Source organism: Mus caroli, unplaced genomic scaffold (genome assembly GCF_978045245.1).
Source record: "Mus caroli unplaced genomic scaffold, Mus_caroli_1 scaffold_7, whole genome shotgun sequence".
Lineage (NCBI taxonomy): Eukaryota > Metazoa > Chordata > Mammalia > Rodentia > Muridae > Mus > Mus caroli.
In genome coordinates, this window is record NW_028227262.1 from 66,287,120 (window position 1) to 66,311,377 (window position 24,258).

General features: G+C 51.7%; 3 protein-coding genes across 5 annotated transcripts; 1 reads left to right on the plus strand and 2 right to left on the minus strand.

The window, feature by feature from the left end:
* Positions 1-95: 95 nt before the first annotated feature.
* On the minus strand, positions 96-3,142 carry Aup1 (AUP1 lipid droplet regulating VLDL assembly factor). Of its 2 annotated transcripts, XM_021164242.2 has the most exons (12): positions 2,947-3,142; positions 2,731-2,868; positions 2,500-2,650; positions 2,089-2,273; positions 1,809-1,881; positions 1,639-1,712; positions 1,342-1,408; positions 1,134-1,236; positions 900-1,019; positions 685-800; positions 384-502; positions 96-280 (listed from the first exon to the last, which is right to left on the minus strand). In XM_021164242.2, the coding sequence occupies exons 1-12, from the start codon at positions 3,081-3,083 to the stop codon at positions 244-246; spliced, it is 1,320 nt and encodes a 439-aa protein (XP_021019901.1). In that variant the 5' UTR covers positions 3,084-3,142; the 3' UTR covers positions 96-243. The 2 variants fall into 2 exon arrangements, with proteins under 2 accessions (XP_021019901.1, XP_085696647.1); XM_085840521.1 differs by lacking the exon at positions 96-280 and having other exon boundaries at positions 379-564.
* Positions 3,143-3,271: 129 nt separating this feature from the next.
* On the plus strand, positions 3,272-6,424 carry Htra2 (HtrA serine peptidase 2). The gene is made up of 8 exons (XM_021164241.2): positions 3,272-3,858; positions 3,962-4,166; positions 4,256-4,450; positions 4,710-4,742; positions 4,965-5,070; positions 5,225-5,294; positions 5,857-5,952; positions 6,070-6,424. Exons 1-8 carry the CDS (start codon positions 3,353-3,355, stop codon positions 6,233-6,235), a joined length of 1,377 nt encoding a protein of 458 aa, XP_021019900.1. The 5' UTR covers positions 3,272-3,352; the 3' UTR covers positions 6,236-6,424.
* Positions 6,425-6,475: 51 nt separating this feature from the next.
* Loxl3 (lysyl oxidase like 3) lies at positions 6,476-23,772 on the minus strand. Of its 2 annotated transcripts, XM_085840520.1 has the most exons (16): positions 23,694-23,772; positions 22,194-22,538; positions 20,422-20,585; positions 19,401-19,615; positions 13,409-13,465; positions 12,793-12,852; positions 9,493-9,712; positions 8,951-9,131; positions 8,686-8,840; positions 8,358-8,525; positions 8,063-8,225; positions 7,692-7,935; positions 7,478-7,593; positions 7,264-7,400; positions 7,040-7,151; positions 6,476-6,904 (listed from the first exon to the last, which is right to left on the minus strand). In XM_085840520.1, exons 2-16 carry the CDS (start codon positions 22,507-22,509, stop codon positions 6,831-6,833), a joined length of 2,382 nt encoding a protein of 793 aa, XP_085696646.1. In that variant the 5' UTR covers positions 22,510-22,538; positions 23,694-23,772; the 3' UTR covers positions 6,476-6,830. The 2 variants fall into 2 exon arrangements, with proteins under 2 accessions (XP_085696646.1, XP_021019898.1); XM_021164239.2 differs by lacking the exons at positions 12,793-12,852; positions 13,409-13,465.
* Positions 23,773-24,258: the final 486 nt, after the last annotated feature.

Consider the following 24,258-nt stretch of genomic DNA (forward strand, 5'->3'; position numbering starts at 1 on the left):
TCCATTTTGACCATCCTCACCCAAATTGTATTCTTCAACCCAGGAAAAGAAACCTGCTCAAGGGGCTTTTGAAACCCAGAGAGGCAACAGAGACCTTGAGTGAAAACCCTGAATTTAATGTGAGATTGGGGGAGCCCCATCCCTCCCTTTTTACCACCCACTCATCCGGCCTGTTGTTAGCTGGGTGAGGGCTGCCCCCAGTCTCCGTCCTGCGGCTCTGGGTACCATCCTGTTCCTTTGGGCTCATTCAGCCTCCTGGGCCTGTCTCTCTCTGAATCTCCTGTGGGACATGGGGGAGAGAGTGTATAGGCTTTGTCATATCAGCTTCATCAGGCCTTTCTCCAACTTGTTCTTTCTCACACATTGTCCTCTAATCCTCTCACCTTCTTGCATATTCATACAGTGCCTGCTTGCGCTCCTGCAGGCTCTCCTGACGGGCCCAGGAAGACTTGGCAAATGTTAGGGCTGTGGGCTGAGGGGTCGCCAGGCCCGAGCTGGGGAACTGAGGTGATCACAATGTCAGAGGGCTTGCGAAGTCATCATCATTACACACCCATCGAATGCCTACTTTGCAAGAGAGGCACTGTGCTAGGGTCTCAACATCAAGAAGAGAAGTCAGGGAGAGGGAGCAGAGACTGCCCAGACCTGCCCTTAAGTCTTGGCCTTGACTACTCTGGGTCTCACCTTTGGGGCAGAGGCTGCAGGCGGGGACTGAGATCCCTCAGTGACATCTTCAGGCATGAAAGCCACAGCCCCCTCGAGCAGGTTTGTGATGGTCAAGTCTACACACCCAGTCCTGGCTGGGAAGAGAGGGGCAGAGTGTCCACTCCCTGTACCCCTTCTCTGTTGAGACCCATTTTCCTGTGTCTGCCATTCTGTGACGCTACCCTTTCCCATACCCAGGTCTCTCTGGATGACATTCAATGGCACATGGGGCAGAACCTCCTTGACTCTGTGAGCGAGAGTGGTCAGCTGCACATCAGAAGAAGGGCTGGGAGGAGAAGGAAAAGAAGACTGCACTGTTTAAAAGAAAAAAAAATGAGGTGAGTGGATTACTGAGAGAGGCAGACACGCGTAAGGACGGAAGCAAAACCACCAAGCGCAGCAAGCATCGTTGTGCCCAGATCACACACCTGACTGGGGGCGTAATCTGGGGTGTCTTTGTCGCTTCATGTGCTCTGCTTTGTCTGCAGGAGTGAGCCGTGTCCCTATCTGGCCCAATTCTTTGGCCACCAGCTAGGGAGAATTGGAAGGTTATAGCTGTAGCCTCATCATGTCTTCTGCCCCTTCTCCCCAGGAGGGAGGGACCCCCACCTCCACCACGCCCCTGTTCACAACCACCTGTTGTACACGGAGCGCAAACTCCTCACTCTCTTCCCCCAGCTGTCGATGAATGGGATGAAGCCACCTACAAAAACCAGAGCCCTGCCCAGGTTAAGTCGCCAGGGGCTAAGGGTGTGGCCCTTCCCCATTTATCTTGGAACAGAGTGGTGGGAAGAGTAGGGAGATGAAGATAAGTGTAGCTTCGGTTAGAACTTCGACATTAACAAACCACAGGCAGACAGGATAGTGGTCTCTACTTCCTTGCCCTTGAGGTGAACACCTTCCCAGCCACCAAAAACTGAGGACAGTTAGTACCTTACTTGATACACCGTGAAGGGGACGAAAAGTGACCAGAGCAGTTCTGAGACCCAGGAGGCATCTGACACCGTCTGAGGGGAGGGCATGAAGTGAGGTCTAAGCCAGGGCCACAGGTGGGAAACTTCCCTTCCAGACCCCAGAGTGGTCCCTGTCCAGCATGCACTCACCACAGAGACCAGGGGTCTCTGAACTTGCAGGGTAAGAGGTTGTACCACATCCTGAATAGAAAATGGCCACGAACTAAGAGAGAGGGAGAGAGAGCGAGTAGTATGGGAGTTCAGCTTAGCCCAGCCAACCACTTATACCTGACTTAAACTAGTAAACTGTCCAACTCCATAAGCAGACAACTGAGGAATTAAGAATTTCGAGGGCAGGGCTAAAAGTGGGCAGACAGGAAAGGAACTAGGGTACCCACTCAACTGGAGCCAGACGCCTGCGCTTACCCACCTGAAACGCAGCAGCCCTTCTCGGCCATTGGTGGCCTCTTCCTCGGGGAAGAGCAGCAAAGGTGTGGGCGGAAGCCTCGTGGAAGCACAGAATTTCTTGAGTGACTCCACCAACTCCACCCGCCTATCCATCTCCATGAAGCCCCGAGACCAACACACAAAGCTGGGGGGACTATTGAGTAGAGGCTGAGAGCGGGGAGAAAAAGCAAGAAGAATGGAAGGAAATGTCAAAAAGAGAGAGAGAAAGGAAAAGACAGAACGGAAGAGGAAAAGGGTGACACGTGGGGTGGCGATTAAGGGGCTGGGGGAAAGGCTCGGTGTTCCCCAAGAGAATCCCAATGGGTAAAGGGGAGCCTTGAGCTTGGGCCTGGGGAGCCACCCGGTGGCGCTCTCGGCCTCGCCCCCCACTCACGGTGCTACAGGTGGTGAGGAGGTTGACTATGTTGTGGTCAAAAGGTGTTACGTGGTTGGAAATAAGGACCCTGACGCGGTGATCGCGGAGTCCGGAGTCCTCCTGCCGGGCCACGAGCCCCAGGACCGCACACATGGTTCGTACCACGAACCTGGGGACACAGGCGGCGGTGACCGTGCGGTCCGGAGCCCAGCCCAGCCCGGATGCTCCCCCGGGCGCCGCGGTCCGCACCTGCGGAGGACGCTGTCGGGCAGGGCGCAGCTGACCAGGAAGACGTGGAGCCCGAGGAAGAGTCGCAGGACCAGGAGGCAGAGGCCGACCGGCGCGTAGAGCAGTAGCGCGAGCAGCAGGAAGCCGTCACTCGGGAGCCTGTGGCGAGAGGCGACGCGATCAGGCGCCGAAGCCGACAGGACGCGCTGACCGGTCTCTTCCCTCCGCAGCGCTTACCGGTGCGAGTCAAAGAGCCGCTCCGGCCCCGGAGCTGGGGGAGGTTCCATCGCAGCCTCTTCAGGAGAGCGGGGCCGCTGTCGTCGCCATCTTCGCAGGGCCGCGGGGGCCCCTGGGAAGGCGGAGTCTTTGGGCATCCGCCGAGACGCCAGAACCTGAGGCCCGGAGGCGCCCCGGAAGGGCTAGCGTTCCCAGCATGCCTCGCGGCCCCGGGGAATGTGTGTGTATGTGTGTGAGTTTGTGTGTGAGCGTGTGCGTATGCTGGAGAGGAGCGCGTCTTGACGGGACTACATTTCCCGGCATGCGCTGAACAGCTACCGTCGTGCCCTGCTTGTCCTAGACGGCTTGCGGGGTTCTAGAGGACCGCCTCTGAGTAGGGCGGGCGAGGAGAGGCGAGGCGGAGCTGATGGCTGCGCTGAAAGCGGGGCGGGGTGCAAACTGGAGCCTTCGGGCATGGCGGGCTTTGGGGGGCATCTTCTGGAGGAAGCCTCGCCTGTTAGCCCCTGACCTCCGGGCTCTGCTGACGTCAGGAACTCCTGACCCTCAGATCCGGATGACTTATGGGACCCCCAGTCTCCCGGCCCGGGTGCCTGTGGGGTTCCTTGCATCACGGGCAGATCTGACGTCTAGGACCCCGGATCTCTGGGCACGATTGACTGTGGGGACTTCAGGCTCCAGTGACCAGGAGGCCCGCAGGAACCCTGGAAGCCGTCGGCGCGAATGGCTGGCGGTGGCGGTGGGCGCAGGGGGTGCAGTGGTGCTGCTGTTGTGGGGTTGGGGTCGGGGTCTTTCCACGGTGCTGGCTGCTGTTCCTGCTCCACCACCCACTTCTCCCCGGAGCCAGTACAATTTCATCGCAGATGTGGTGGAGAAGACAGCCCCTGCTGTGGTCTATATCGAGATCCTAGGCCGGTAATGGTGAAGTTGACCAGGAGGTGTTGAACTGCCGTTAGTGAAGGCAAGGGAGCAGGATGAGGTGGAAGCTGCAGTGTAATCGGTGCTTTCCCCATCCCAGGCACCCTTTCTCCGGCCGTGAAGTCCCCATCTCAAACGGATCAGGATTCGTAGTGGCTTCAGATGGGCTCATCGTTACCAACGCCCACGTGGTGGCTGATCGGCGCCGAGTGCGAGTGAGGCTGCCCAGCGGAGATACTTATGAGGCCATGGTCACAGCTGTGGATCCCGTAGCAGACATTGCCACACTGAGGATCCAAACCAAGGTGGGGATGGAGTAGGCCAGATCTGATGGCAGCTGTTCTCTTGCTCCCTTCTTAAAATGACCAGTTTTGCTGTCCTCGTTTCCCTTAAGGAGCCTCTTCCCACACTGCCCCTCGGCCGCTCTGCTGATGTCCGGCAAGGGGAGTTTGTTGTTGCCATGGGAAGCCCCTTTGCACTGCAGAACACGATCACATCTGGCATTGTCAGCTCTGCTCAGCGCCCAGCCAGGGACCTGGGACTCCCTCAAAACAACGTGGAATACATTCAGACCGATGCAGCTATTGATGTACGTCCTGATATGAGGGAAATTGGGTGCTAAGGTTGGAATTGGGGAGAACAGCTGTTGGGTATGAGGACCAACTGACACGTGGTGGTGACTGGGCCTGTATTAGAGGTTGGGCTGCAAAAGGCAGCCTCTCTAGTTCATGTGCTAGGAATGGAATTTGAAGAATTCCCCTACACCCTGTTTATGTCCTCAGTCTTAGAATTCCCAGAGGCATGGGATTACAGATCTTTTTGATGTTTTCTTTCATTTTACCTCACAGTTTGGAAATTCTGGTGGTCCCCTGGTTAACCTGGTGAGTGTCCGTGTTCTTCTAAGAATCCATGCCCCAGGTTAGTGTGGGAAGTGTGGGGTTTCCTCTGATTTAGGGAATTTTAGCTAAGTCTCTAGTCTCTTGTTCCTCTTCTGGTATCCAGACAGACAGACTCCTGTCCCCAAATCCTTGCTACTCTTGTTCAGGTGCCCCCATCCTCTGCCATCTGTGTGGGCTAGGGGACAGGGGGCTGTGTCCCTGCAGGATGGGGAGGTGATTGGAGTGAACACCATGAAGGTGACAGCTGGAATCTCCTTTGCCATCCCTTCTGATCGCCTTAGGGAGTTTCTGCATCGCGGGGAAAAGAAAAGTGAGCCTGTCTTACAGGGAAAGGGGTTCCTTTAAAATGGAGGATGGGACTTAGGGGAGGGGCAGTCACTGGGGCTTTGTATAGAGGGGTGTGCTGGTAGAAGGTAAGGGAAAGAATGTAGCTGGGGGGGCTCATTTGTCCTCTTTTATTACAGATTCCTGGTTTGGAAACAGTGGGTCCCAGCGCCGCTACATTGGAGTGATGATGCTGACCCTGACTCCCAGGTATGTTAGGGTCATGATATATACATATACATACACACACCTATACACACACACACCCCTACACACACACCATACACACACCCTATTCTTTTGGGTTTCCTCTCATGTCTGTCTTTTCCTAAGGTAAGCTGTTGTCTTCTGTCACAAGAACTGCTCCCTCTCATGACTTTCTCATCCTACTGCATCTGGACCTTTCAGTAGATTGAGTACATCCTGCTCTTGCTGTGATGTAAAGCCAACAGTGACCTAGCACTGGAGGTCCATTGCCACCCATCTCTAGCTATCCTTCCAGCCAGCTTGCCATTTCTTTGGAACTACTTTCATTTTCCACTTCTATGTCTCAACACCTTATTTCATAAGGTGGTAGGACCCACCCTTCTAGGCTCAGCCTAAGTTCTAACCCTTCAGGATGACAGAAGTGAAGTTGATCAACACCATGTATCTTTTGAAATTAGCTATCTTTTATGTGTATATCCCACTTCCTAAGCTCTAGAAGGCAGAAGGTGAACTATTAAGATGAGAGAGGGCCTGTGTGGAGCTAATAGTGTCTGTGCCCTTTCAGCATCCTTATTGAACTACAGCTCCGAGAGCCAAGCTTCCCTGATGTTCAGCATGGTGTCCTCATTCATAAAGTTATCCTGGGCTCCCCTGCACACAGGTGATGGGGAGCCTGCTCTGGTGGGTGGGGGGCGGGAGGGTAGGGTGGGATGGATGGGGTGGATGTATCCTTGAACTTCTCTGTCTATTCCCTCCTTGTCCTGTCCATTCTCCACAGGGCTGGTCTGCGGCCTGGTGATGTGATCTTGGCCATTGGGGAGAAATTGGTACAAAATGCTGAAGATGTTTATGAAGCTGTTCGAACCCAATCACAGCTGGCAGTGCGGATCCGGCGCGGATCAGAGACACTGACCTTATACGTGACCCCCGAGGTCACAGAATGAATGACTGGACCGGCAAGAGTGTGAAGCTCTTGCCCTGATCTCCTCCTTGCTTTCCTAGCCTAGGTTCTGAGTGCATGTGGGTAGAGGAGGAGTCAGTGAACCTGTGGAGGGCAGGTCCCTCTAACCGCTGCACCAGTCCTGGGCTCCGAAGAACACATTTTATATAAAATAAAATTATACCTAGCAACATGTTACAGTCAAAAGTGGGGGGCTGGATCTTTTCCCCCACTAAATGGCTAGAGGTAACGTGGTCCTTAGGAGAACGGAGAGCGATGGGAGCTGACCCTCTTGACGTCCCCTATTCAAGAGAATGAGCTGCTGCCATCCTGTGTGGGGCAGTTCTTTGTGGTGTGTTCTGTCTGTGCTGGGGCTGTTGGCTGATTCTCCATGCTTGTTGGCCAAAGGGAATGACAGCTGACCCAGTAAAGGAGGCGCCAACTTCTGCTCGACAGTTTGTCGTCTGTAGTGCACAGGTGGTTGAGTGTAGGGCGCCTGCTGACATCAGGGGTTCTTGTGGTAAGCTCCTGAGGTAATGGCAGCCTCAGACCCCTGCCATTGGGGGCCAGTGGTGGTTTACAGAGAGGGTGGTAGCGTTTTAGACGACCTGGTTACTAGTCTGGCCAGGGTAGCGCTCAAACCTCCTGTTGGCTTCTTCACTGAAGGCATCGCCTGCAGAATAGACAGGCACTGTGAGGGGCTGTCCCTGCACAGAGGCAAGAGCACATACCCAACCCATCATGGGCAGTGACAGCACGGAAGCCTTTCCCTCCTGCCCTGCGTTCACCCATCTCATCTGTCACCTACCGATGTGGCAGTTGTGCACCCAGATGCGATGCCCGTCGTATTTGCAGTTACACTTCATTGCGTTGTTGGTGAAGTCACTTTCTGCTACCTCAAAATTTGGGTTGATAACGACCTATGAGTGAAGAAGAAAGCTGGTGTGACCCAGCAGCACTCCGATAGGTCAAAGGTGTCCTCATCACCCACCCAAACCCCAGCATCTGAAAGCTCAGGCAGCTGCTAGGCACCTGAAGAATATAGTTTCCTGGCTTCACATCTGTGATGTCGATCCACTGACAGTCAATGTCATGCCTGTAGAGATCCCAACATCCCACAGTGATGCCCTGCTCTCCAAAGTTGGCGCACTCGTACCTCTTGGAGACATCTGAAGGAAGTGTTAGATGTCAGGGAAAGGCGGGCAAGGTCATGCTTGGGCTTAAGTCCACTCTTGCCCCAACTCACCCTCTTGACACTCAGTGTCTTCTAGACAGAAACTAGCTTTGTGGCCCTCAGCCACCTTGGTGCCATTGGGGGTCAGGATGTCATAATGAGTGAAAATGTCCATACTGTGGTAATGCCTGTGGGACAAGGGAACTTGTGATTCTTCCCTGAATCCCAACAGGCTTGTTACACCCCTGAGCCTTGCCTTTGTCTCTGGCCCCCTCTGCCCTCTCACCCATGACACTCATGCCACACCCAGGAATGGCGCCCAGCCTTGGGCCTAAAGTCAGCTCTTCCTAGGTTGTGGATCTGGGAAGAGAATCGGAGCAGACGCCGGTGGCCATAAGGCCAGTTGGCCGAGCGGGCAGAGCTAGCCAGGCAGTTCTCTTCAGCAGCACAGTACAACATGTGCAAGGGCCGGTCTTCAATATAAGCAGTTTCCTGTACCAGTGCTGAGTGCAGCAGCAGATCTGAAGCAGCTATATGAGAGAGAGGGTGGTGGTTACCACTGAGGGTGCCTCCATCTCCCTCCGTATGGGAGACTGGCTTCTCTCGAGGCAGATCACAACACAGCCCCTCCAATTAGCTCTAGCTGATACTACTCACTTTCAGAACAGATGACCCCCGCAGTGAAGCGGGTCCCCGTCTTCTTGCAGGTGATGTGGCCGCTGTGATGGGCACACTGGTTCAGGGACAGCTCAGACCCCGTGCAACGCACTCCGCTCATCACCACCTCAGTTACATTCCCTGAGTCCCAGTACCAGGTCTCCTGGGGATGTAGGGAGGAGTTCCAGTGAGGCTATAGGTTCCAGTTTCCAGGGCCAAGGGATGTGTTTCCACAGTCCTTGCCCAAAACACAGACTTTGGTGACAACCAAAAGTTCCCTTTTCTCCCTGCTTACCTGCAGGCCGTGGTTGGCGTAGCCAAGACCAAGTTGCCTACAGGCCACCATGGCCTCCAGGGTTCCCCAATCATCCCCACAGATGAGGCCCCAGCGTAGATGCCCAGGTACCCCTATTTGCACCTCGACTCGCCCTTCATACCGGCTGCGGCCCCCACTGAGTCGGATCTGTAGAGGTATAGAGGGGAGGTGCAGGGGGATCTTTGGGGATGGCAGTCTGGAGCAGGGAGCAGGGACAGAGAAAGGGCTCACAAATGGCAGGGCTGTGTGGGAGCTGAGGGATGTCCGGGCCTGAATAGAAAGACCTAAAGTAGAATGTCTGAATGACCTTGGTCTCCACCCCAGTGTAGGGAAGGTTGCACCGGACACCCGCATCCTGGCTGTGGGAACAGTCCTCAGCTGTGATGTTCTTGGACGGGCATCTCCAAAGGGAGGGCTCCTGGCCAGAGCACCGAACTTCACTCAAGTGGATGGCACCCATGCCTACAGTCGAAAGTCAAGGCTGGGGAGGTTGGAACTAGACCATTGCCCAGAGGACTCCATACCTTCCCAAGGAATGCACCCCTAGAAGTGTGAACATCCTCTTCCCTCACCCTGCCCCATGCGGGCACCACTCAGGGCCTCTCGGGCAGTGCCAAAGCCCAGTTCTCGACACACCACACTGGCTGCCTGCAGGTCCCACTTTCGGTCACAGACTGTTCCCCATGTGCCAGCCTTCAGGACTTCCACTCGGCCTTCTCCCTGGTGGGCACCACCCTTTAGACGCACACGAGCCTGTAGAAGAGAGACGTATCATGCCCAAAGAGATGAGTGGAAACATTGATTTGGGAAGACCAGGGAGATTGTTGGTTTAAGTCGTCCGGGGAGCTGAATGAGGTTTTTATAATAGTGGGTGGCATCAGATCTATGGCACAGTCACTGGAAGGTTCCTTGTCTTCAAAGGTCAAGGCTTGCTTATTAACTAGAGACTGGGCTAGGGAATTCCCACCCTGGGTGGGGAAAGGTCACATTCACTGTCTTGGGAGTGTGTAGCTGAAAGGTAAGTTTGCCCTGTGTGTGTGTGTGTGTGTGTGTGTGTGTGTGAAGCCTGAGGTTCAATCCCAAGTACTGCTGAATGAAAACTTGTCTTACATACCTCCCCTTGAGGCTTAGAGTGTTGCTGCTTCTTCTGACCAGTAAAGGTGGCATAAAGAGGGCCCAGCACACAGCTCACCACTGCAGGGCTTCCCCCAGAGCACCTGGTGGTGTCATTGGCACGATAGAACTCTAGAGAGCAAAGGGACAGGTGGGCTTCTGTGCCCACACATGCCACGCTGTGCAGACCAAAGGAGTGTTGCTTCTTCTGGGCCAGCATCCTATGGGGACAGGAGTGAGGTGAAGTACTGTGAGGGTTGAGCTCTTACCCCCCCCCTCCCCCGCCCCACAGCCATCTGCCAATTCACTTCCCTGACAACCCCCAACCTCTAATGGCCACTTATCCACTTATCCCTTTCTTCCCCTTCTGTGTTTTCCTTGTGGGAAGACAGGACCGGCTAGTGTGTAGTATGAAAGAGTGCTGCCCAGTCAGGGTCCTTTGGAGACTTGCAAATAGAACCCTAAGGGAAGGGTGGCCAGGTTTGATAACAGCCTTGTACTTTTTTTTTTTTTTTTTTTTGGGGGGACAGAATTTCTCTGTAGCATTGGCTGGCCTAGACTGTCCATAGAGCAGGCTGACCTTGAATTCACAGAGCTCTGCCTGCCTCCACCTTCTTCTGGAGTGCTGGGATTAAAGGCAGGCACCACCACCGCACTGCTGCAACCTTATTCTTAATGACCTAAAGGCAGGCTGAGGCTATTTAGGTCATGAAGAGACCAAGGCAGCCATATAGATCTAACAGGAAGCCAGAAGACATGGCTCTGAAGGAGGGGCTGGCACAAAACTGGCCCAAACAGTCAGTGAGCAGACCCTTCTGCTATGCTGTGACTGAACACGCTGAATGAAGATGAGCTAGGATGCAGAGTACCGAGGAAGTCAGCATGAAAATGGCTTCTCAGAGGCCAGAGGCGCTTCCATGTTAGAAGCCCTGTCATACTATTACAGCTATAGCAAGAATAGGCTAGAAGAACTGGTGACGACTCTCTGGAATGAAGACAAATGCAAGACAGACAAAAGTTGGAAAGAGTGCATGGTTAAAGAGGGAAGGTGGCTATGGCTGTCCTAATGGCAAACACAGATGTCTTAATGAGGTAGTCATGCTTGTGCGATTTCAACTGAGCAGTGTCCCACAGCCAGCTGAACGGAAAATAGGACCAAACTGGAGATGCTCACACTGGGAAACACTAGAGATGCATGAGAGAAGAGGGGGACTTGTAGATACCACAGAACAACAAGAGCTTGCAGCTAGGTGGTGGGAAGGGAGAACTCTTCCCAGAAAGGTTGGGTGCACTCAGGGAGACAGGCAAAGCAGAGGCCTGGTGTGCGTGGAGTGGTCCACCAGGCTGGTTCATTGCAGTCTGGTGCCCTATTCCTGACATTAGAGAAAGAGGGAATGTAACAATTTGAAGCTAGGAAGACAGAAGAGAAGGTATTTATAAACAAAACAGGCAAAGGACTGGGCAGTGGTGGTGCATGCTTTTAATCCTAGCACTCTCAAAGGCAGAGGCAGAGGCAGAGAGAGGCAGAGAGGCAGAGAGGCAGAGAGAGAGGCAGAGAGAGAGGAGGCAGAGGCAGAGGCAGAGGCAGAGGCAGAGGCAGAGGCAGAGGCAGAGGCAGAGGCAGAGGCAGAGAGGCAGAGGCAGGCGGATCTCTGAGTTCAAAGCCAGCCTGCTCTACAGAGCGAGTTCCAGAACAGCCAGAGAAACCCTGTCTCAGAAAACAAACAAACCAACACGCACGCACGCGCGCGCACGCACACACAGACACACAGACACAGACACACACAGACACACAGACACACACACACACACACACACACACACACACACACACACACACACACCAGGCAAAGGAGGCTGGAGACTTTACAGAAAGAAATCATTTGGAAGCCTAGGGTCCTGTTTGGCTGAAAATCAAAGTCCGGGCATCACAGGAAAAGACAGCTAACTTCCAAATCTCTCTTATCCTCTCCTTATAACCAACAAAAAAGGAGCAGTGCATGCTGGGGGTCAGAGAGATTCGTGTTGGGCAAAGATGACCTAAGCCAAAGAGGATTGCAAGAACTTGCACTCATCAAATTCTGAGCTGTCTTCGACAGCTGCCAGGGACAGAAGCCCACTTGTGAGGTGAGCTTGCTGAGGGAAGAGGGGACAATGGAAGAGCTACTTTCTCCTGTCCTCAGTCATATGTTATCAGGGAGGTTTCAGTGGTGCTGTCTGCCTTTTAAAGACAAGTTGGACAGAAGGGTTGGAATCTCTTATTCCCTTGAATTCTGAGGAAGTCCAGGAAAAAAAATATGCAACTGGATGCCTAGCAGGCAGCCAGGTGGGGCCTGTGATTCTTAAGTTGTTCCTGGAAAAGTTCTATAGGCTACCCTCCACACCAGGTAAACTGGTAATGTTTACTTAAAAAAACTTTAATAATAATGTGCATATGTATGTGTCAGAGTATCAGTTGAGTAGAGTTGCCTAATGTAGGTACTGGGAATTGAACTCAGGTCCCCTGGAAGAGCAGTCCACATTCTTTTTTTTTTTTTTCCCCGAGACAGAGTTTCTCTGTGTAGCTTTGGCTGTCCTGGAACTCACTCTGTAGACCAGGTTAGCCTCAAACTCAGAAATCTGCCTGCCTCTGCCTTCCAAGTGCTGGGATTAAAGGCGTGTACCACCACTGCCTGGCCGCAATCCATACTCTTAACCATTGATCCCAAGTGGGATCCATAGGCCATCTCACCAGCCCCTGGTAGGATTTACTTAAAAAAAAAAAATAGAGCTGGGCGTGGTGGTGCGCGCCTTTAATCCCAGCACTTGGGAGGCAGAGGCAGGCGGATTTCTGAGTTTGAGGCTAGCCTGGTCTACAGAGTGAGTTCTAGGACAGCCAAAGCTACATAGAGAAACCCTGTCTCGAAAAAAAAAACAAAAACAAACAAACAAGCAAACAGAACTTGGAAGCACTCATCGGATAAATCAGGCTGAGAACACGGATCTCTCCAACACTCCAGGGAAAGGCAGGGACAGGACTGAGTGCTGGATTGCCTACTGGAGTTCACAGAAGGAAGGCAAGCACATGGGCAAGCACAAAGTCCTGTGACTAACACAGTCCCCAGAGACTCAGAACACAGTGCCTTACTTTCCGTTTCTGGAAGGATCTGGAAGATGTTTGTCACCGCTGCCAATCCACCTGTCACCAGCTCCATCGGTCCAACAAGCCTGCCCTGCATGCGTTCCTGGTCAGACCCCTACCCCTGCCCCTGCTCTTGCCCCTGCTCCTGCCTGCCCTGCTTCCAGCCCCAACCTCATTTACCTCTTGCTTGGCCCTCTGCCCACTCGGGGCTTGTGTTTGATTTTAAACTTGTTGATTGTTCTGCAAAAGGGAGAAAGATGTTGGAAGAGGCAGTCACTGAGCATATGGCCTGGGGAAAGTGAAGCACTCTGCTTTTAGAAGAACCCTTTGTTCCCAGTATGGGGAGGGCAACTGATCTATCTCCCTGCACACAGACTGCTGAATGCCAAAGAGGGCATGCACTCAGCAACCCCTGATGCTCACTAAAGGCAAATCCAATTACGCGAATCCAGGTGAGGGCGAGGAGAGGAGGTCGGCGGAAGGTCAATGGAGGAGAGAGTGGAATTGTTCCTGGACCGAGGGAGTTGTGGGTAGGGAGGGGGAGGGATGTAAGGGCTGAGGCTGCAGTGTCTCCTCAGCTGTTCCTACATATCTTCCTCCTCCCATTCCCTATGATCAAAGCTCACCCATTCCCATGCCTGCTTCCCACCCTCCCCTGGGAGCAGCCATTCTTCAACTACATTCGTAACCCACAGGCTTGGGTTTTGGGATGGACATGGATAGGTCCCCATCCATCCATCCACCTCCTGAGGCCTCAGGGGCTGACAGGAGGTCCCCGGGGCTCTTGCCCCTTTACCTTCCAAGGGACTTGGGGTGTCGGGCTGAGGCTTTGGCCGCTCGCTTCCTCAACTTTCTGTGAGGATAAGACAAGATCGAGTCAGGATTGCTGTATAACCAGGCAGAAAAGGCCAGAGCAGCCAGAATTGGGGACAAGATTCCTAATGGAGAACTTCCAAGAGTAGAGTGTGATGGCATCAGCCACTCCCAAGGCCCTCCTGGCCCTGCTAGCACAGGAACAGGCGAGCGAGCCTCAGTGAGGGCCATGGACTCAGAACAGTGCCCCAGTACCAGGACCTTCAGAGATTAGATCAAGACGGATGAGGAATGAGCATCACTGGCTCTGGAGGTAGACAACCTCAGGGGAGGGCAGAGGAGGGGCCATTGAGATCTGGAGGTCAGAGAAGCAGCTTGGATCAGGCCCAAGGAGGCTGACAACGCCTCTTTCACTCCCCTTTGTGTGTGTGCTTCTTGGGTGGTCTCTCCAAGGAATACCCTGGCACTATCTAGACCTGAGACTGCCGGTCCAGGGACTGAGAACATATCCGAGGACATTAGCTTTGACATTTGACTGGGGAATCTTTCTGCCCATGTTCCAACCCCACAGGCCTGGTCATTCACAAGCTGAGCTCATGCTTGCAGGGAAGTAAATTGCCTTACTTCCTCCTTCAACTGTTTCCTCAAGCCTATTTTTCCTCATTGTCCTTTTCATTTTGAAGACTTTAATTGTGGCCACTCTTTGTCCTACCCAACACTATGTATGCTTTTCTCAGGATATGCAGTGTGGTGGGGTGCAGGGTTGAGACAGGGGCTTGATTACATAGCCCTGACTGGCCTCGAACCAGTGTTGATTCGTCTACTTTTGTACCACACATACTGGAGTCACAGGATATACTCTGTAGCCAGGCTGGCCTTGAACTCAGAGACCTGCCTGCCTCTGCCTGCCCATTGCTGGAATTAAAGGCGTGCGCCACCAACGCCTGGCTGGTCTGCATCTTAGAAAGAGGTTTATGGAGACCCCTGTTGACCCCTTGGTTATTGTTTCTTTGTCCATGTTCCTTCTCTGCCATTTCTCTTGAATATCCATGCATTTCAACGTAGTATACTGTGTGAAGGAGCACTAGGATTTTATATGTGCATTTTTAAATGTATTTACTCTCTTCCCCTGAGTGTTGTCCAGACTGGCCTCAAACTTGTAATTCTCTTGTCTGAGCCTCCCAAGTATTGGGATTACAAGCCATCACCAGACATGGTTCTTTTGCTTTTTGTTTTTGTAAATTTGGGTTTATGTGTGGAGGTGTCTTGCTTGCATGCGTGTGTGTGTGTGTGTTAGAGCATATGTGTATGCATGTATCCCTGGAAACCAGAATAAGTCACTGTATTCCTGGAGCTGGAATCACAGGTGTTTGAGACCCGGTGAGGGAACTGGGAACTAAACTCAAGTCCTCTGAAAGAACAGCAAGTACTTTTAACCAATGAGCCATCTCTCCAGCCCCGTAATTATTTCATTTATGAAAATCCGTCTGAAAAAATAGAGCCACAGCCTGCCTGATCATTTCATCTCACAGATATCTTCACTGAACTGTCCCCCACCCCCCACTGAGACAGAATCTCCAAGTCAGCCTAATTCCAGATCCTCCTGCCTTAGGCTCCAGTCATCTGGGCTTGTGGGTGAATACCACTTCATTGAACACCTTAGTGTCACTTGACATGGTAGCACACATCTTTTTTTTTTTCCCCAAGACGGGGTTTCTCTGTATAGCTCTGGCTGTCCTGGAACTCACTCTGTAGACCAGGCTGGCCTCGAACTCAGAAATCCACCTGCCTCTGCTTGCTGAGTGCTGGGATTAAAGGCATGCGCCACCAGGCCCGGCTAGCACACACCTTTAATCCTAGCACTTGGGAGGCAGAGGCAGGTAGATCTCTATGAGTTTGAGGCCAGTCTAGTCTATATAGTGAGTTTCAGGACAGCTATGTAGAGAGACCCTGTCTCTCCCCAAACAAATCAACCAACCAACAAACCAACTAGCCACTTTTTTTTTTTTTTTTTTTTTTTTTTTTTGGTTTTTCGAGACAGGGTTTCTCTGTATAGTCCTGGCTGTCCTGGCACTCACTTTGTAGACCAGGCTGGCCTCGAACTCAGAAATCCGCCTGCCTCTGCCTCCCGAGTGCTGGGATTAAAGGCGTGCGCCACCACGCCCGGCTCCAACTAGCCACTTTGCTGTCTTTTCCCATTACATTTATTAGAAAGGTCTAGCAGATCTGTAGCCACAGCTCGTGGCTCTGTAATCTGCCGCCTGCCTACCTCCATCATCATTTAGCATCCTTGTGCTCTCCACCCTAGCATGGAGGTCAGTCAGTATGTGCCACAATGACATGAATGAGGGAGTGGCCTCTAAAACCAGCTATGGTGGAGGATCCTGCTGTCCTAGCACTCAAAGCTGAGGCAGGGGGATTACCAGTGTAAGCCTCTACATAGGGAGAGTGTCTTATATAAAGACGCGTCTTCTTACAGGCACTGAAGCTCTCAGAGCCTCAGTTTCTTTTCCTGCACAAGAGCAGTAAAGAGTTCAAATACCTACACATTTTCCTTCTAAATTTCTATAGCTTCTATGCATTCTACAACACCAAAACAAGTTTAAATTATAAATACAAAACTGAACACACCTGTAATTTGATAAAAAGTTTGGCTTTATCACACCTCCCCCCTATATATATATATATATATATATATATATTTTTTTTTTTTTTTTTTTTAAAGAGAAGAAAAGAGCAAAGCAATCAATGGCTTAGTAGGGAAAAGCTCTCACCATTGGAACCTGGGAACTTGAGCTTGATCCCAGGAATCCAGTGTGGAGGGAGATGCTGACTCTTGAAAGTTATTCTTTGATCTCCCATATACACAGTCATGTACACACACAGCACACGAACACACACACACACACACACACACAGTAATTAACAAGATAAAATAATTAACAAGTCAAAGTAAAGACTAGAGATGTGATTAGATGTCACCCCTCAGCTGGGCGTGCTGATGCAGGCCCATATTCCCGGACTTGGGAGGTGGAGGCAGAAGGATCAGGGGTTCAGGGCTAGCCAGGGATATCCAAGATGTGGTTTCAAACAAAACCAAAACCACAAACCACCTCTGGGGCTAGAGAAAATGGCTCAGCATAGAAAGGAACTTGCCATCAAGAATGATACCCTGAGTCCGGTCCCTGGACCGTGCAGAGGAGAGAACAGACTCTGGCAAGCCGTCCTCTGCCGTCCTCTGACCGCCATCTGTTCACAGTGGCACACAAAAGAAATAAAAATGTGATAAAAATTAAAACAGCAAGGCACAACTTCTGCTCAAAACTCCCCAATGGTTCCTTACGTCCCAGGGTAAGGCCAATGTCTCCCATGTGGCCCTTCTGGGTCTAGCTCACCAATTCTTCCCTTCCATCTCCTGGATCAGGTCACCTGACACGTTCTATGCTCACTCAGCTCCAGCCACACTGAGGTGAAGACAAGAATGACTTCCCCCCACCCCTGTCTCTTATAATGCCTCTTCCTCAACTACATGACTGCATAGCTGTGCCCCACTGCCTTTAAACCCTCTCTCATGAGATGTCTACTCAAAAAGGCTTTCCCTCAGCACTTTTTACTTCCTTATCCTTACTGCACACTACTGAGGCAGGCAAGCATGGGGACAGCTTAGCAAACTGGGGTTCTAGTTGCCTTGAACTCCACATATGCATCCCCCTTTTCAACAAAGCACTGAGCATCCTGGAGTACCCCCAACCCCCCATCTTGCTACAGGCACACCTGTCTCTAAACAAAGCAATTGGGTCACTCTGTCACAGCTGACCCAGGAACCCTTAGTAACTCCCTTTTTGGAGCAAACACATCCTGATGAATATTCAGGAACAGGAGGAGTGAGCCTATCAAGCACGGGCAAGCACAGCCTGGCTCCCGAACCTGCCCGTGCAGTAAGGTCTACTGTATTCTCTGAGTGTACTTTTAGGGAAAAGCCCAATCTACCATCTTATGCCTATTGCATGATTGGGAGTGCATATTGATTAAAATAAGACATATCTTGGGGAAAGATATGAACACTAACTAAAGGCTTATATAACCCAAGTTTGTCAATCAAAATAGGAAACTGCCCATGGTTCATCCCTTAACCACTGGTCTTTCTCCTGGACCCACAAAAGGGTGGTGACCAGGTGACCTCTAGCACTCTAGCTCAGGTAGCCTGCTGTGTGCTCTCTTGCAGCCTACCTGTCCCACACTTCCACATTGTCTTTGAATTTATTCCTTCCTTTCCTACTTTGCTATTTGTCTGTGCTCTTTCAATTCTTTGAATTCTTTGAAGAAGCCATGAACCTGGTTCTGATAGAAGCCACGATAACACAGCCACCCTTCCATTTTATTTATTTATTTTTTTATTTTTTTGGTTTTTCTAGACAGGGTTTCTCTGTATAGCCCTGGCTGTCCTGGAACTCACTTTGTAGACCAGGCTGGCCTCGAACTCAGAAATCCGCCTGCCTCTGCCTCCCAAGTGCTGGGATTAAAGGTGTGCGCCACCACGCCCAGCTCACCCTTCCATTTTATAAATTCACTTATTTTCTTATTGTCCCCTGGTCCTCAGAGGAAGAATGTTTGTGCTTAGTGTGGAATCACCAAAGTCTACAATAGAAGCCGCACATGGTGGGGCATCAAATACATGCTGGACGAGTGACCCTCTAGACCTTGTTTCAGTCCATCCACTCCTCTTGGAAAAGCTTGGGCTTCAATCCTACAACTGTTTATAACCTGGTGTGTGGATTCTGAAAGACAACACCTGAGGTCAATGCAAGGACCTCGGCCCCAGATGGATGCCAGGACAGGCACATGATTGCACACAGCTTTGTAAAATGCTGCCTGTCTGCAGGTGACTCAACTGTGTCCCTCAGGGCTGAAGGAACAAAGGTACATTTGGGCACCACGGTAAAGAAAATTCCAGCCAATATGGAAATGAGTGGAGGTCACAGAATGTACTGATTTTAGAAAGAAAAAGGGTTTTTTGTTTGTTTGTTTTTTTGTTTTGTTATTTTTTTCGAGACAGGGTTCCTCTGTATAGCCCTGGCTGTCCTGGAACTCACTTTGTAGACCAGGCTGGCGTGCACCACCATGCCGGGCTAAGAGAAAGTTTTCATACTCTGCAGATAAATGCTAAGGAAAACATATGACAATTCTTAGAGATCTGAAATTACTGGAATAATAAAATTACACTCAAAGCCACGATAGCATTCTGGGGAGGATTACTAGAGATAGCGGTGATTATCTGGATTTTAGCAAGGCAAACAAACAAACAAACAAACAAAAAACAAAAAAAAACCTCTCATAATTTCACTATAGATGAATGAAATATTGGTTACACTAGCACCACGTTCTACCCAGAGTATATTCAGGTTCAAAAGGCAGCTTTATCCATATTAGAGATAAGACCTGAACGGGTTTTCTACCTCATGCAAGGAGTGTAGACTTTCTTTAAAGGCTGGCACTTTTTACAATACCCGGCCCACATCTTATTCAGTGCGCTCAATGAAAAGTCATCTAACTGGCTGTTTATCTCATTCACCAAATGAGATGCCCAAGAAGGAAGCCGCTCTTTGCACAGCGTTCCCTAGGATGACTTGGCGCTGGCCAGTCACAATCTCTGAGGCCCTGGGCGCAGTCTTGCAAAGACATCCCCAGGCACCGTCTCTAACAGGCGGCCACACCCTCCACGAACTCTGGACTTTCAAGGCCCCAGGGCCCGGACTCCAGAAATCTGCCTGCCGACCAATGACGTCACTGGCGCGCACGCGCATTCTGCACCTTGCCTAGCTGTTTCAATATCTGGGTAGGAAAGCCTTCGAGGTCACGCATGGTTTCCCAGTTGCCTATGCCACAGCAGTCTCCTTGCGTCCACCCCCCCCCCCCGGCTTCCCACAGTGCCTCTCAACCTCTCCAAAGTCTGAAAACACCCTTAGCCCCCGCACCTGTAGAAGGCCATGTTGACTCTCTTTTCTCCAGGGAAGCCCAGCATACCGCAGACTACGTGGCTGTTGTGGGCACTCCAGCCTTTGTCACACACTTGCGACCAGCCTTCAGGAAGCCTGACTTCAACCAGGCCCTCAGTCACAGGCAGGGGTCTCCTGCCCCACTCCACCGCTGGTCGGAGTCGCACCTCCTCCACTTGCAGCTGATGCTCCACCTGAGATGGGACCAGAGCAGGGGAAAGAATCACAGTAGCAATACTGTGCAGCCTCGAAGGAGCCCTGATTGTGTCTGTAAAACCCAACGGTGGGACCACTGAGACAGGGCTGAGGAAGACGCCAGGCCAAGCTGCCTGTGTGGGGGATGTGCCCCAGAGTGCAGTGTGTAGCGGTGGCAGAATATGCTATGTTCGAGACATAATCACAGGGTCGGAAGGCACTGAGGGAAGCTATAATAAGTCTGCCTGAAGCATGAGGTAACCTTCACAATGGAAGTGTCTCAGGAAGAGGAGGAAGAAAGACATTGGCGGAGCGCAGAAACCTGGGAGGAGAGGGACGGGTGAACAGGAGTGAAACTGGAGAGCACATGCCAGGTTTAGTAATTTAATGTGAATACTTGAAATGAATGGATTTGAGGGCTAGAACTCTTCCTGAAGACCTGAGGTTCAATTCCCAGGACCCACATGGCCGCTCACAACCTTCCGAAACTCCAGTTCCATAAGATCCAGTGCCCTCATCTGGCCTCTCTTCACTAGGCATGCACGGGGTACACAGACATATAATGACTGCAAAACACCCATACACATTTTTAAAAATTGGATTTTACAGTGCAGTACCTCATCTGCCCCCCACTTTCCAAGTGTCCCAGAAATCCACATTATCCTATAAAGGCTTATGGGATCCCTTTATGATATCTCTTCTAATCACATATGGCACTTGGCAGCCTTGTGTGTGTGTGTGTGTGTGTGTGTGTGCGCGCGTGCACGCACGCGAGTGTGCACATGCACAAGTGTGTACTGCAGACCTCAATGACATTGGAGTCTGAGAAACCGGGAAGGCGCTGGTCCTTGCAGATGACCCCGGCATCCTCATCATGGGTACAGTCACTATTTCCCCAGCCCCGAGAGGCACATTCTGTCACACTTCCTTCAGTCCCCCTGCAGCTCAGATTGTCCAACCAGATTCGGCCTGTGGAAAGGGAGATGAGCAAGAAGTGTTTGAGGATGGCTGACAGTGATGGTGGCCTCACTCAGCCTTGAGGCTAATCCTTCTTTGATGAGAGGAAGATGGGGAAGAGACAGGGGACTCCTGGGGGGTGGGGGGATGGTGAGAGGAAAGAGGGTGTAAGGTTGATGCAAGGTTAGTGGTGATCTGGGATGCCGAAGACTTGATTAGGGTGAATTAAAACCAAAACAACCAACAACAGAGAATCAACATTTACGTTCTCACCAATATCAATCAGGATCCCTTCAATATCAGCTATAATTAAGTTCCTATACACAATCATTCTCAGACTGGAGCCGTCAGAAGATTACTCTATATAAATAGACTGGGGCTCCAAAAAATGATGTAACTTGCCTAAGAGTCTGACTTTTCACTGAGACTTGGGAGTCTTAGAGTCTTTCACTTCACCCTGGCGTCTTTCTGTATACCTACATGGCCTACTGCCACAGAAACCCTATTTTTACTTTCTGGGTCATATTGACTATCACTGACCACTCAAAACTGGGAGGAACCTCGCAAAAATTATGTGTTCCAGCCAGTGTTCAGGGCACCTCACCTAGTCTCACAGGGCTTTTACCTTTCAGCCCCAGGAGGCCACGTAACTATCAGAGGGTCCTTGTGGGTCTTTACGACTTTCCCCTGCTAGGTCTGATTCAGTCCTTTGATGCTACCCAGAAAATCCTTCAGCCACGACTGTCCTTCCTGAATTGAACCCAACCATCATGTAATTGCTAAGTGAGGCTTTGCTTGTTTGTTTCTGTGCCAAGCTTTTGGTTTCTTTAGCCATTCCTCCTGAAAGTGGCTTTCTGAAAGCGGTTTCCTCTCTGTCTCTCTCTGTCTGTCTCCACCTTCCTCCCTCCTTCCCTCCTTCTCTCTGGAGGACTGAGTGTAGGAAAGTACTTCTGAGCATCTCCATTTTCTACTGTTGGTCTCCAAGGCTGTTATCTCCAAAGTGACACTTGATCTCTGAAGCAGTAGAGCAACTGGGAACAGGGGAGGGGGATCAACAGCAGGTGGCACCTGTGCCCACCCATCACACCCATAGTGTGAGCCCATACAATCTAAGCACTTTCAGCTCCAGAGAATTGTGCTTCAACCCTCACACCATTGTACTTGTTCCACATGAGTTCCTGCTTGCTGGTTTTAGCTCTGACCTGGGTCCCGATTTTGTCAGCTGTAGTATATGACCCGTTCTGGCTAGGGGACATTCGGATGCCATTCACCTGCCCTCATATTATCACTGAGTCCACTGCACATGGATCACCCAGGGCTCCCTTGCACTGGGCTGTCTTTGTGCATAGTTCTATGGAGTCTCACTTTGCGGAAGAGAACATAGCCCCCTCCTCACTGTACACACGGAACACTGGAGGCTCCTGGAGAGTACTGGCTAGCTTCAGGTCACATGGCCCTGAAATTAGTATGTTAGATGGTTTATAATCTGTGGGTTTGCTTGATTCTGTCCATTCTTGGTGTCCCGTGTCCCTTTGGCTGTACCATCAAGGTGTTTTGTTCTTTTCTATGTACTTGAACTGCACTTAGATAATGTCTGGGCTAGTCCAGAGCATCGCTCACCTGTTCCAGGGCCATATTTGGCACTATGGGTCCACCCTGTGGCTTCTGTGAAGCCCAGCTCCCGGCAGAGGACATGGGCAGCCTGCAGCGTGAAGTCATCATCACAGATGGTGCCCCATTCACCCGCTCGCTGGATCTCCACTCGACCTTCATAGGGCTTTCTAGGAAAGCCAGCCAGCCGGAACCTCAGCCCCTGGCTTCCTACCTTCTTCTCTGGGCTGATAGAAGGAGACGGAGACCCCACACTGAAGCTGCACAGACAGTGTAGCAGCAGTAGTCCCCATGGGCAGCAATACCACACACTGACAGCTCTCATGGCGGGTGGGGCCCAAGAAGGGGGGGGCACTAAGGGACAGAGAAGGAGAGACACACACACTGAATGAGGGTAGGAACACAAAGAAAACAGGCGCAGCCCTAGAGACCTCGATTGGGGGCGAGGGAGACTCTCCTTTCCCTTTGCAAATAATAAAACTTATAACTTGTGGTTAGTGTCCCACCATAACCTTCCCTGGTTTGGCCATCATTACCACCAACACCATCATCTCTATGGTGGGTATGGGTATGGGTTAGAGATGGAGAGTCTACGGATGGGTTGGGTAAACAGAGATATTGAGAAGAGACACAGAGAGGACGACCCAGACAGGATGTGACAGGAAGGGAGACTGTGGGAACGAAGGGGAAAAACCAGAAAGGCACGGGGTGAGAGACACATTGAATATGGATAGATGGTTTTAATCAAACCAAAACACCAAAGCACAGAGTAATGGGGAATGACACAGAAAGGCAAAAACCATGAGGAGAGGGAATAAAAGCCAAGGTGCAGGCACAGGAGAAATGACAGCAAGACCCATGCAGTTAGACAGACTCAGACGGCATCACAGGCAAGGGGAGCCTGGGAACCCAGCCCTGGAAATCTCAGCACTATGAATGAGAGGACTCTTCAGTTTCCTATGGAGGCAGATGCCCAGGCAGGAAGGGCTGAGGCTAACCGGAGTAGGAGAACCTTCTGCCACCCTCCCTAGCACATGGGCTGGCAAATATGCTGCAGGGTCAGGGACTCCAGGAGACCTACGCTTCAAGCTGGGCAGGGTTTGGTGTGGAGTTATCCAAGCTCCCTGGAACATCTCTTTTTCTGTCACTGGGCAACCAGAAGCTAGGGCTAGCTCCCCAGCTCAGGCCTTCTCTACCCGAGGCTGAAAACAGTCCTCCACAGTAAGGGGGGCCCTCCATTGCTTCCCCCAACTCAGACAAGACAGCTTTGTTTTGGGGGCATTTGGCTCCGAAGCCCTGGTGTTCAGCGTAGGGCCTGCAAATTGCACCCTGAAGCCTCCATCCCCAACAGTTTGCTCAGCTTTCCACTCTTCTGTTTCACTCCTTTACCAATAATAAAACTGTCAGTTGGTTGGCTTCCCGACTCCATCCCAAATCAGCGTCTCCCCTGGTCCACCATCCTCTCCATCCCCAACTCCTCTTCCCGCTGGCCAGCAGTAACTCCCCTACCTTCGACTAGGCACAACTCCAGAGGCTGAAAGCAGAGTCCTGGTCCTGGAGATTACTTTCAGGACTTCTCAGAAAAAAAGTGTTCGGCCAGGGGAGACTGGATCCCCCCTTCCTCTCCCCTCTCCGTTGGCCCCTCCCACGTCCCCTAGAGCCCTCCCACATTCCGCTTTCTCCCTCCATTCCGGCCAGGCCAGTTCCCTCCTCTAGATCTTCCCCTCCCCTGTGGAGCTGGCTGCAGCCACGCCACCCCCTCCCACTCCTCCCGGCTCAATGAAGCTTTCTTTTCCCGCAGGTTGGAGGCCGGGCAGCCGTATTCAGGGTGCTTGACTTGCAAACGGTTTCGGGACAGCAGGAGGGCCCCTGTGGCAACGGGAAGCTTTCCAGCCCGTAGCCGTACCTCCACATCCCCAACTAGACAGAGTATCAACAACAGTCCAGTCCAATTCCCGGGCTGGGCCATGAGAATAGGTCCCACAAAGAAAACTAATGTCCCGAGGGCTCCCTTGGTCATTATGGCGCCCCCGAGGTGCCTGCAGGTGATGTCACGGCCTTCACTCTGATGTCA

Coding starts and splice junctions, on each gene's coding strand:
- Aup1 (XM_021164242.2), bottom strand. CDS start 3,083: ATGCCCAAAGACTCCGCCTTCCCAGGGGCCCCCGCGGCCCTGCGAAGA. Junction 2,651..2,730: donor CCCGACAGCGTCCTCCGCAG/GTGCGGACCGCG, acceptor CTGTGTCCCCAG/GTTCGTGGTACGAACCATGT. Junction 281..383: donor CTGTATGAATATGCAAGAAG/GTGAGAGGATTA, acceptor CATGTCCCACAG/GAGATTCAGAGAGAGACAGG.
- Loxl3 (XM_085840520.1), bottom strand. CDS start 22,509: ATGAGAGCTGTCAGTGTGTGGTATTGCTGCCCATGGGGACTACTGCTG. Junction 8,226..8,357: donor ACGCCAACCACGGCCTGCAG/GTAAGCAGGGAG, acceptor CTACATCCCCAG/GAGACCTGGTACTGGGACTC. Junction 7,152..7,263: donor CAGGAAACTATATTCTTCAG/GTGCCTAGCAGC, acceptor CTTCACTCATAG/GTCGTTATCAACCCAAATTT.
- Htra2 (XM_021164241.2), top strand. CDS start 3,353: ATGGCTGCGCTGAAAGCGGGGCGGGGTGCAAACTGGAGCCTTCGGGCA. Junction 4,167..4,255: donor CACTGAGGATCCAAACCAAG/GTGGGGATGGAG, acceptor GTTTCCCTTAAG/GAGCCTCTTCCCACACTGCC. Junction 5,295..5,856: donor ATGCTGACCCTGACTCCCAG/GTATGTTAGGGT, acceptor GTGCCCTTTCAG/CATCCTTATTGAACTACAGC.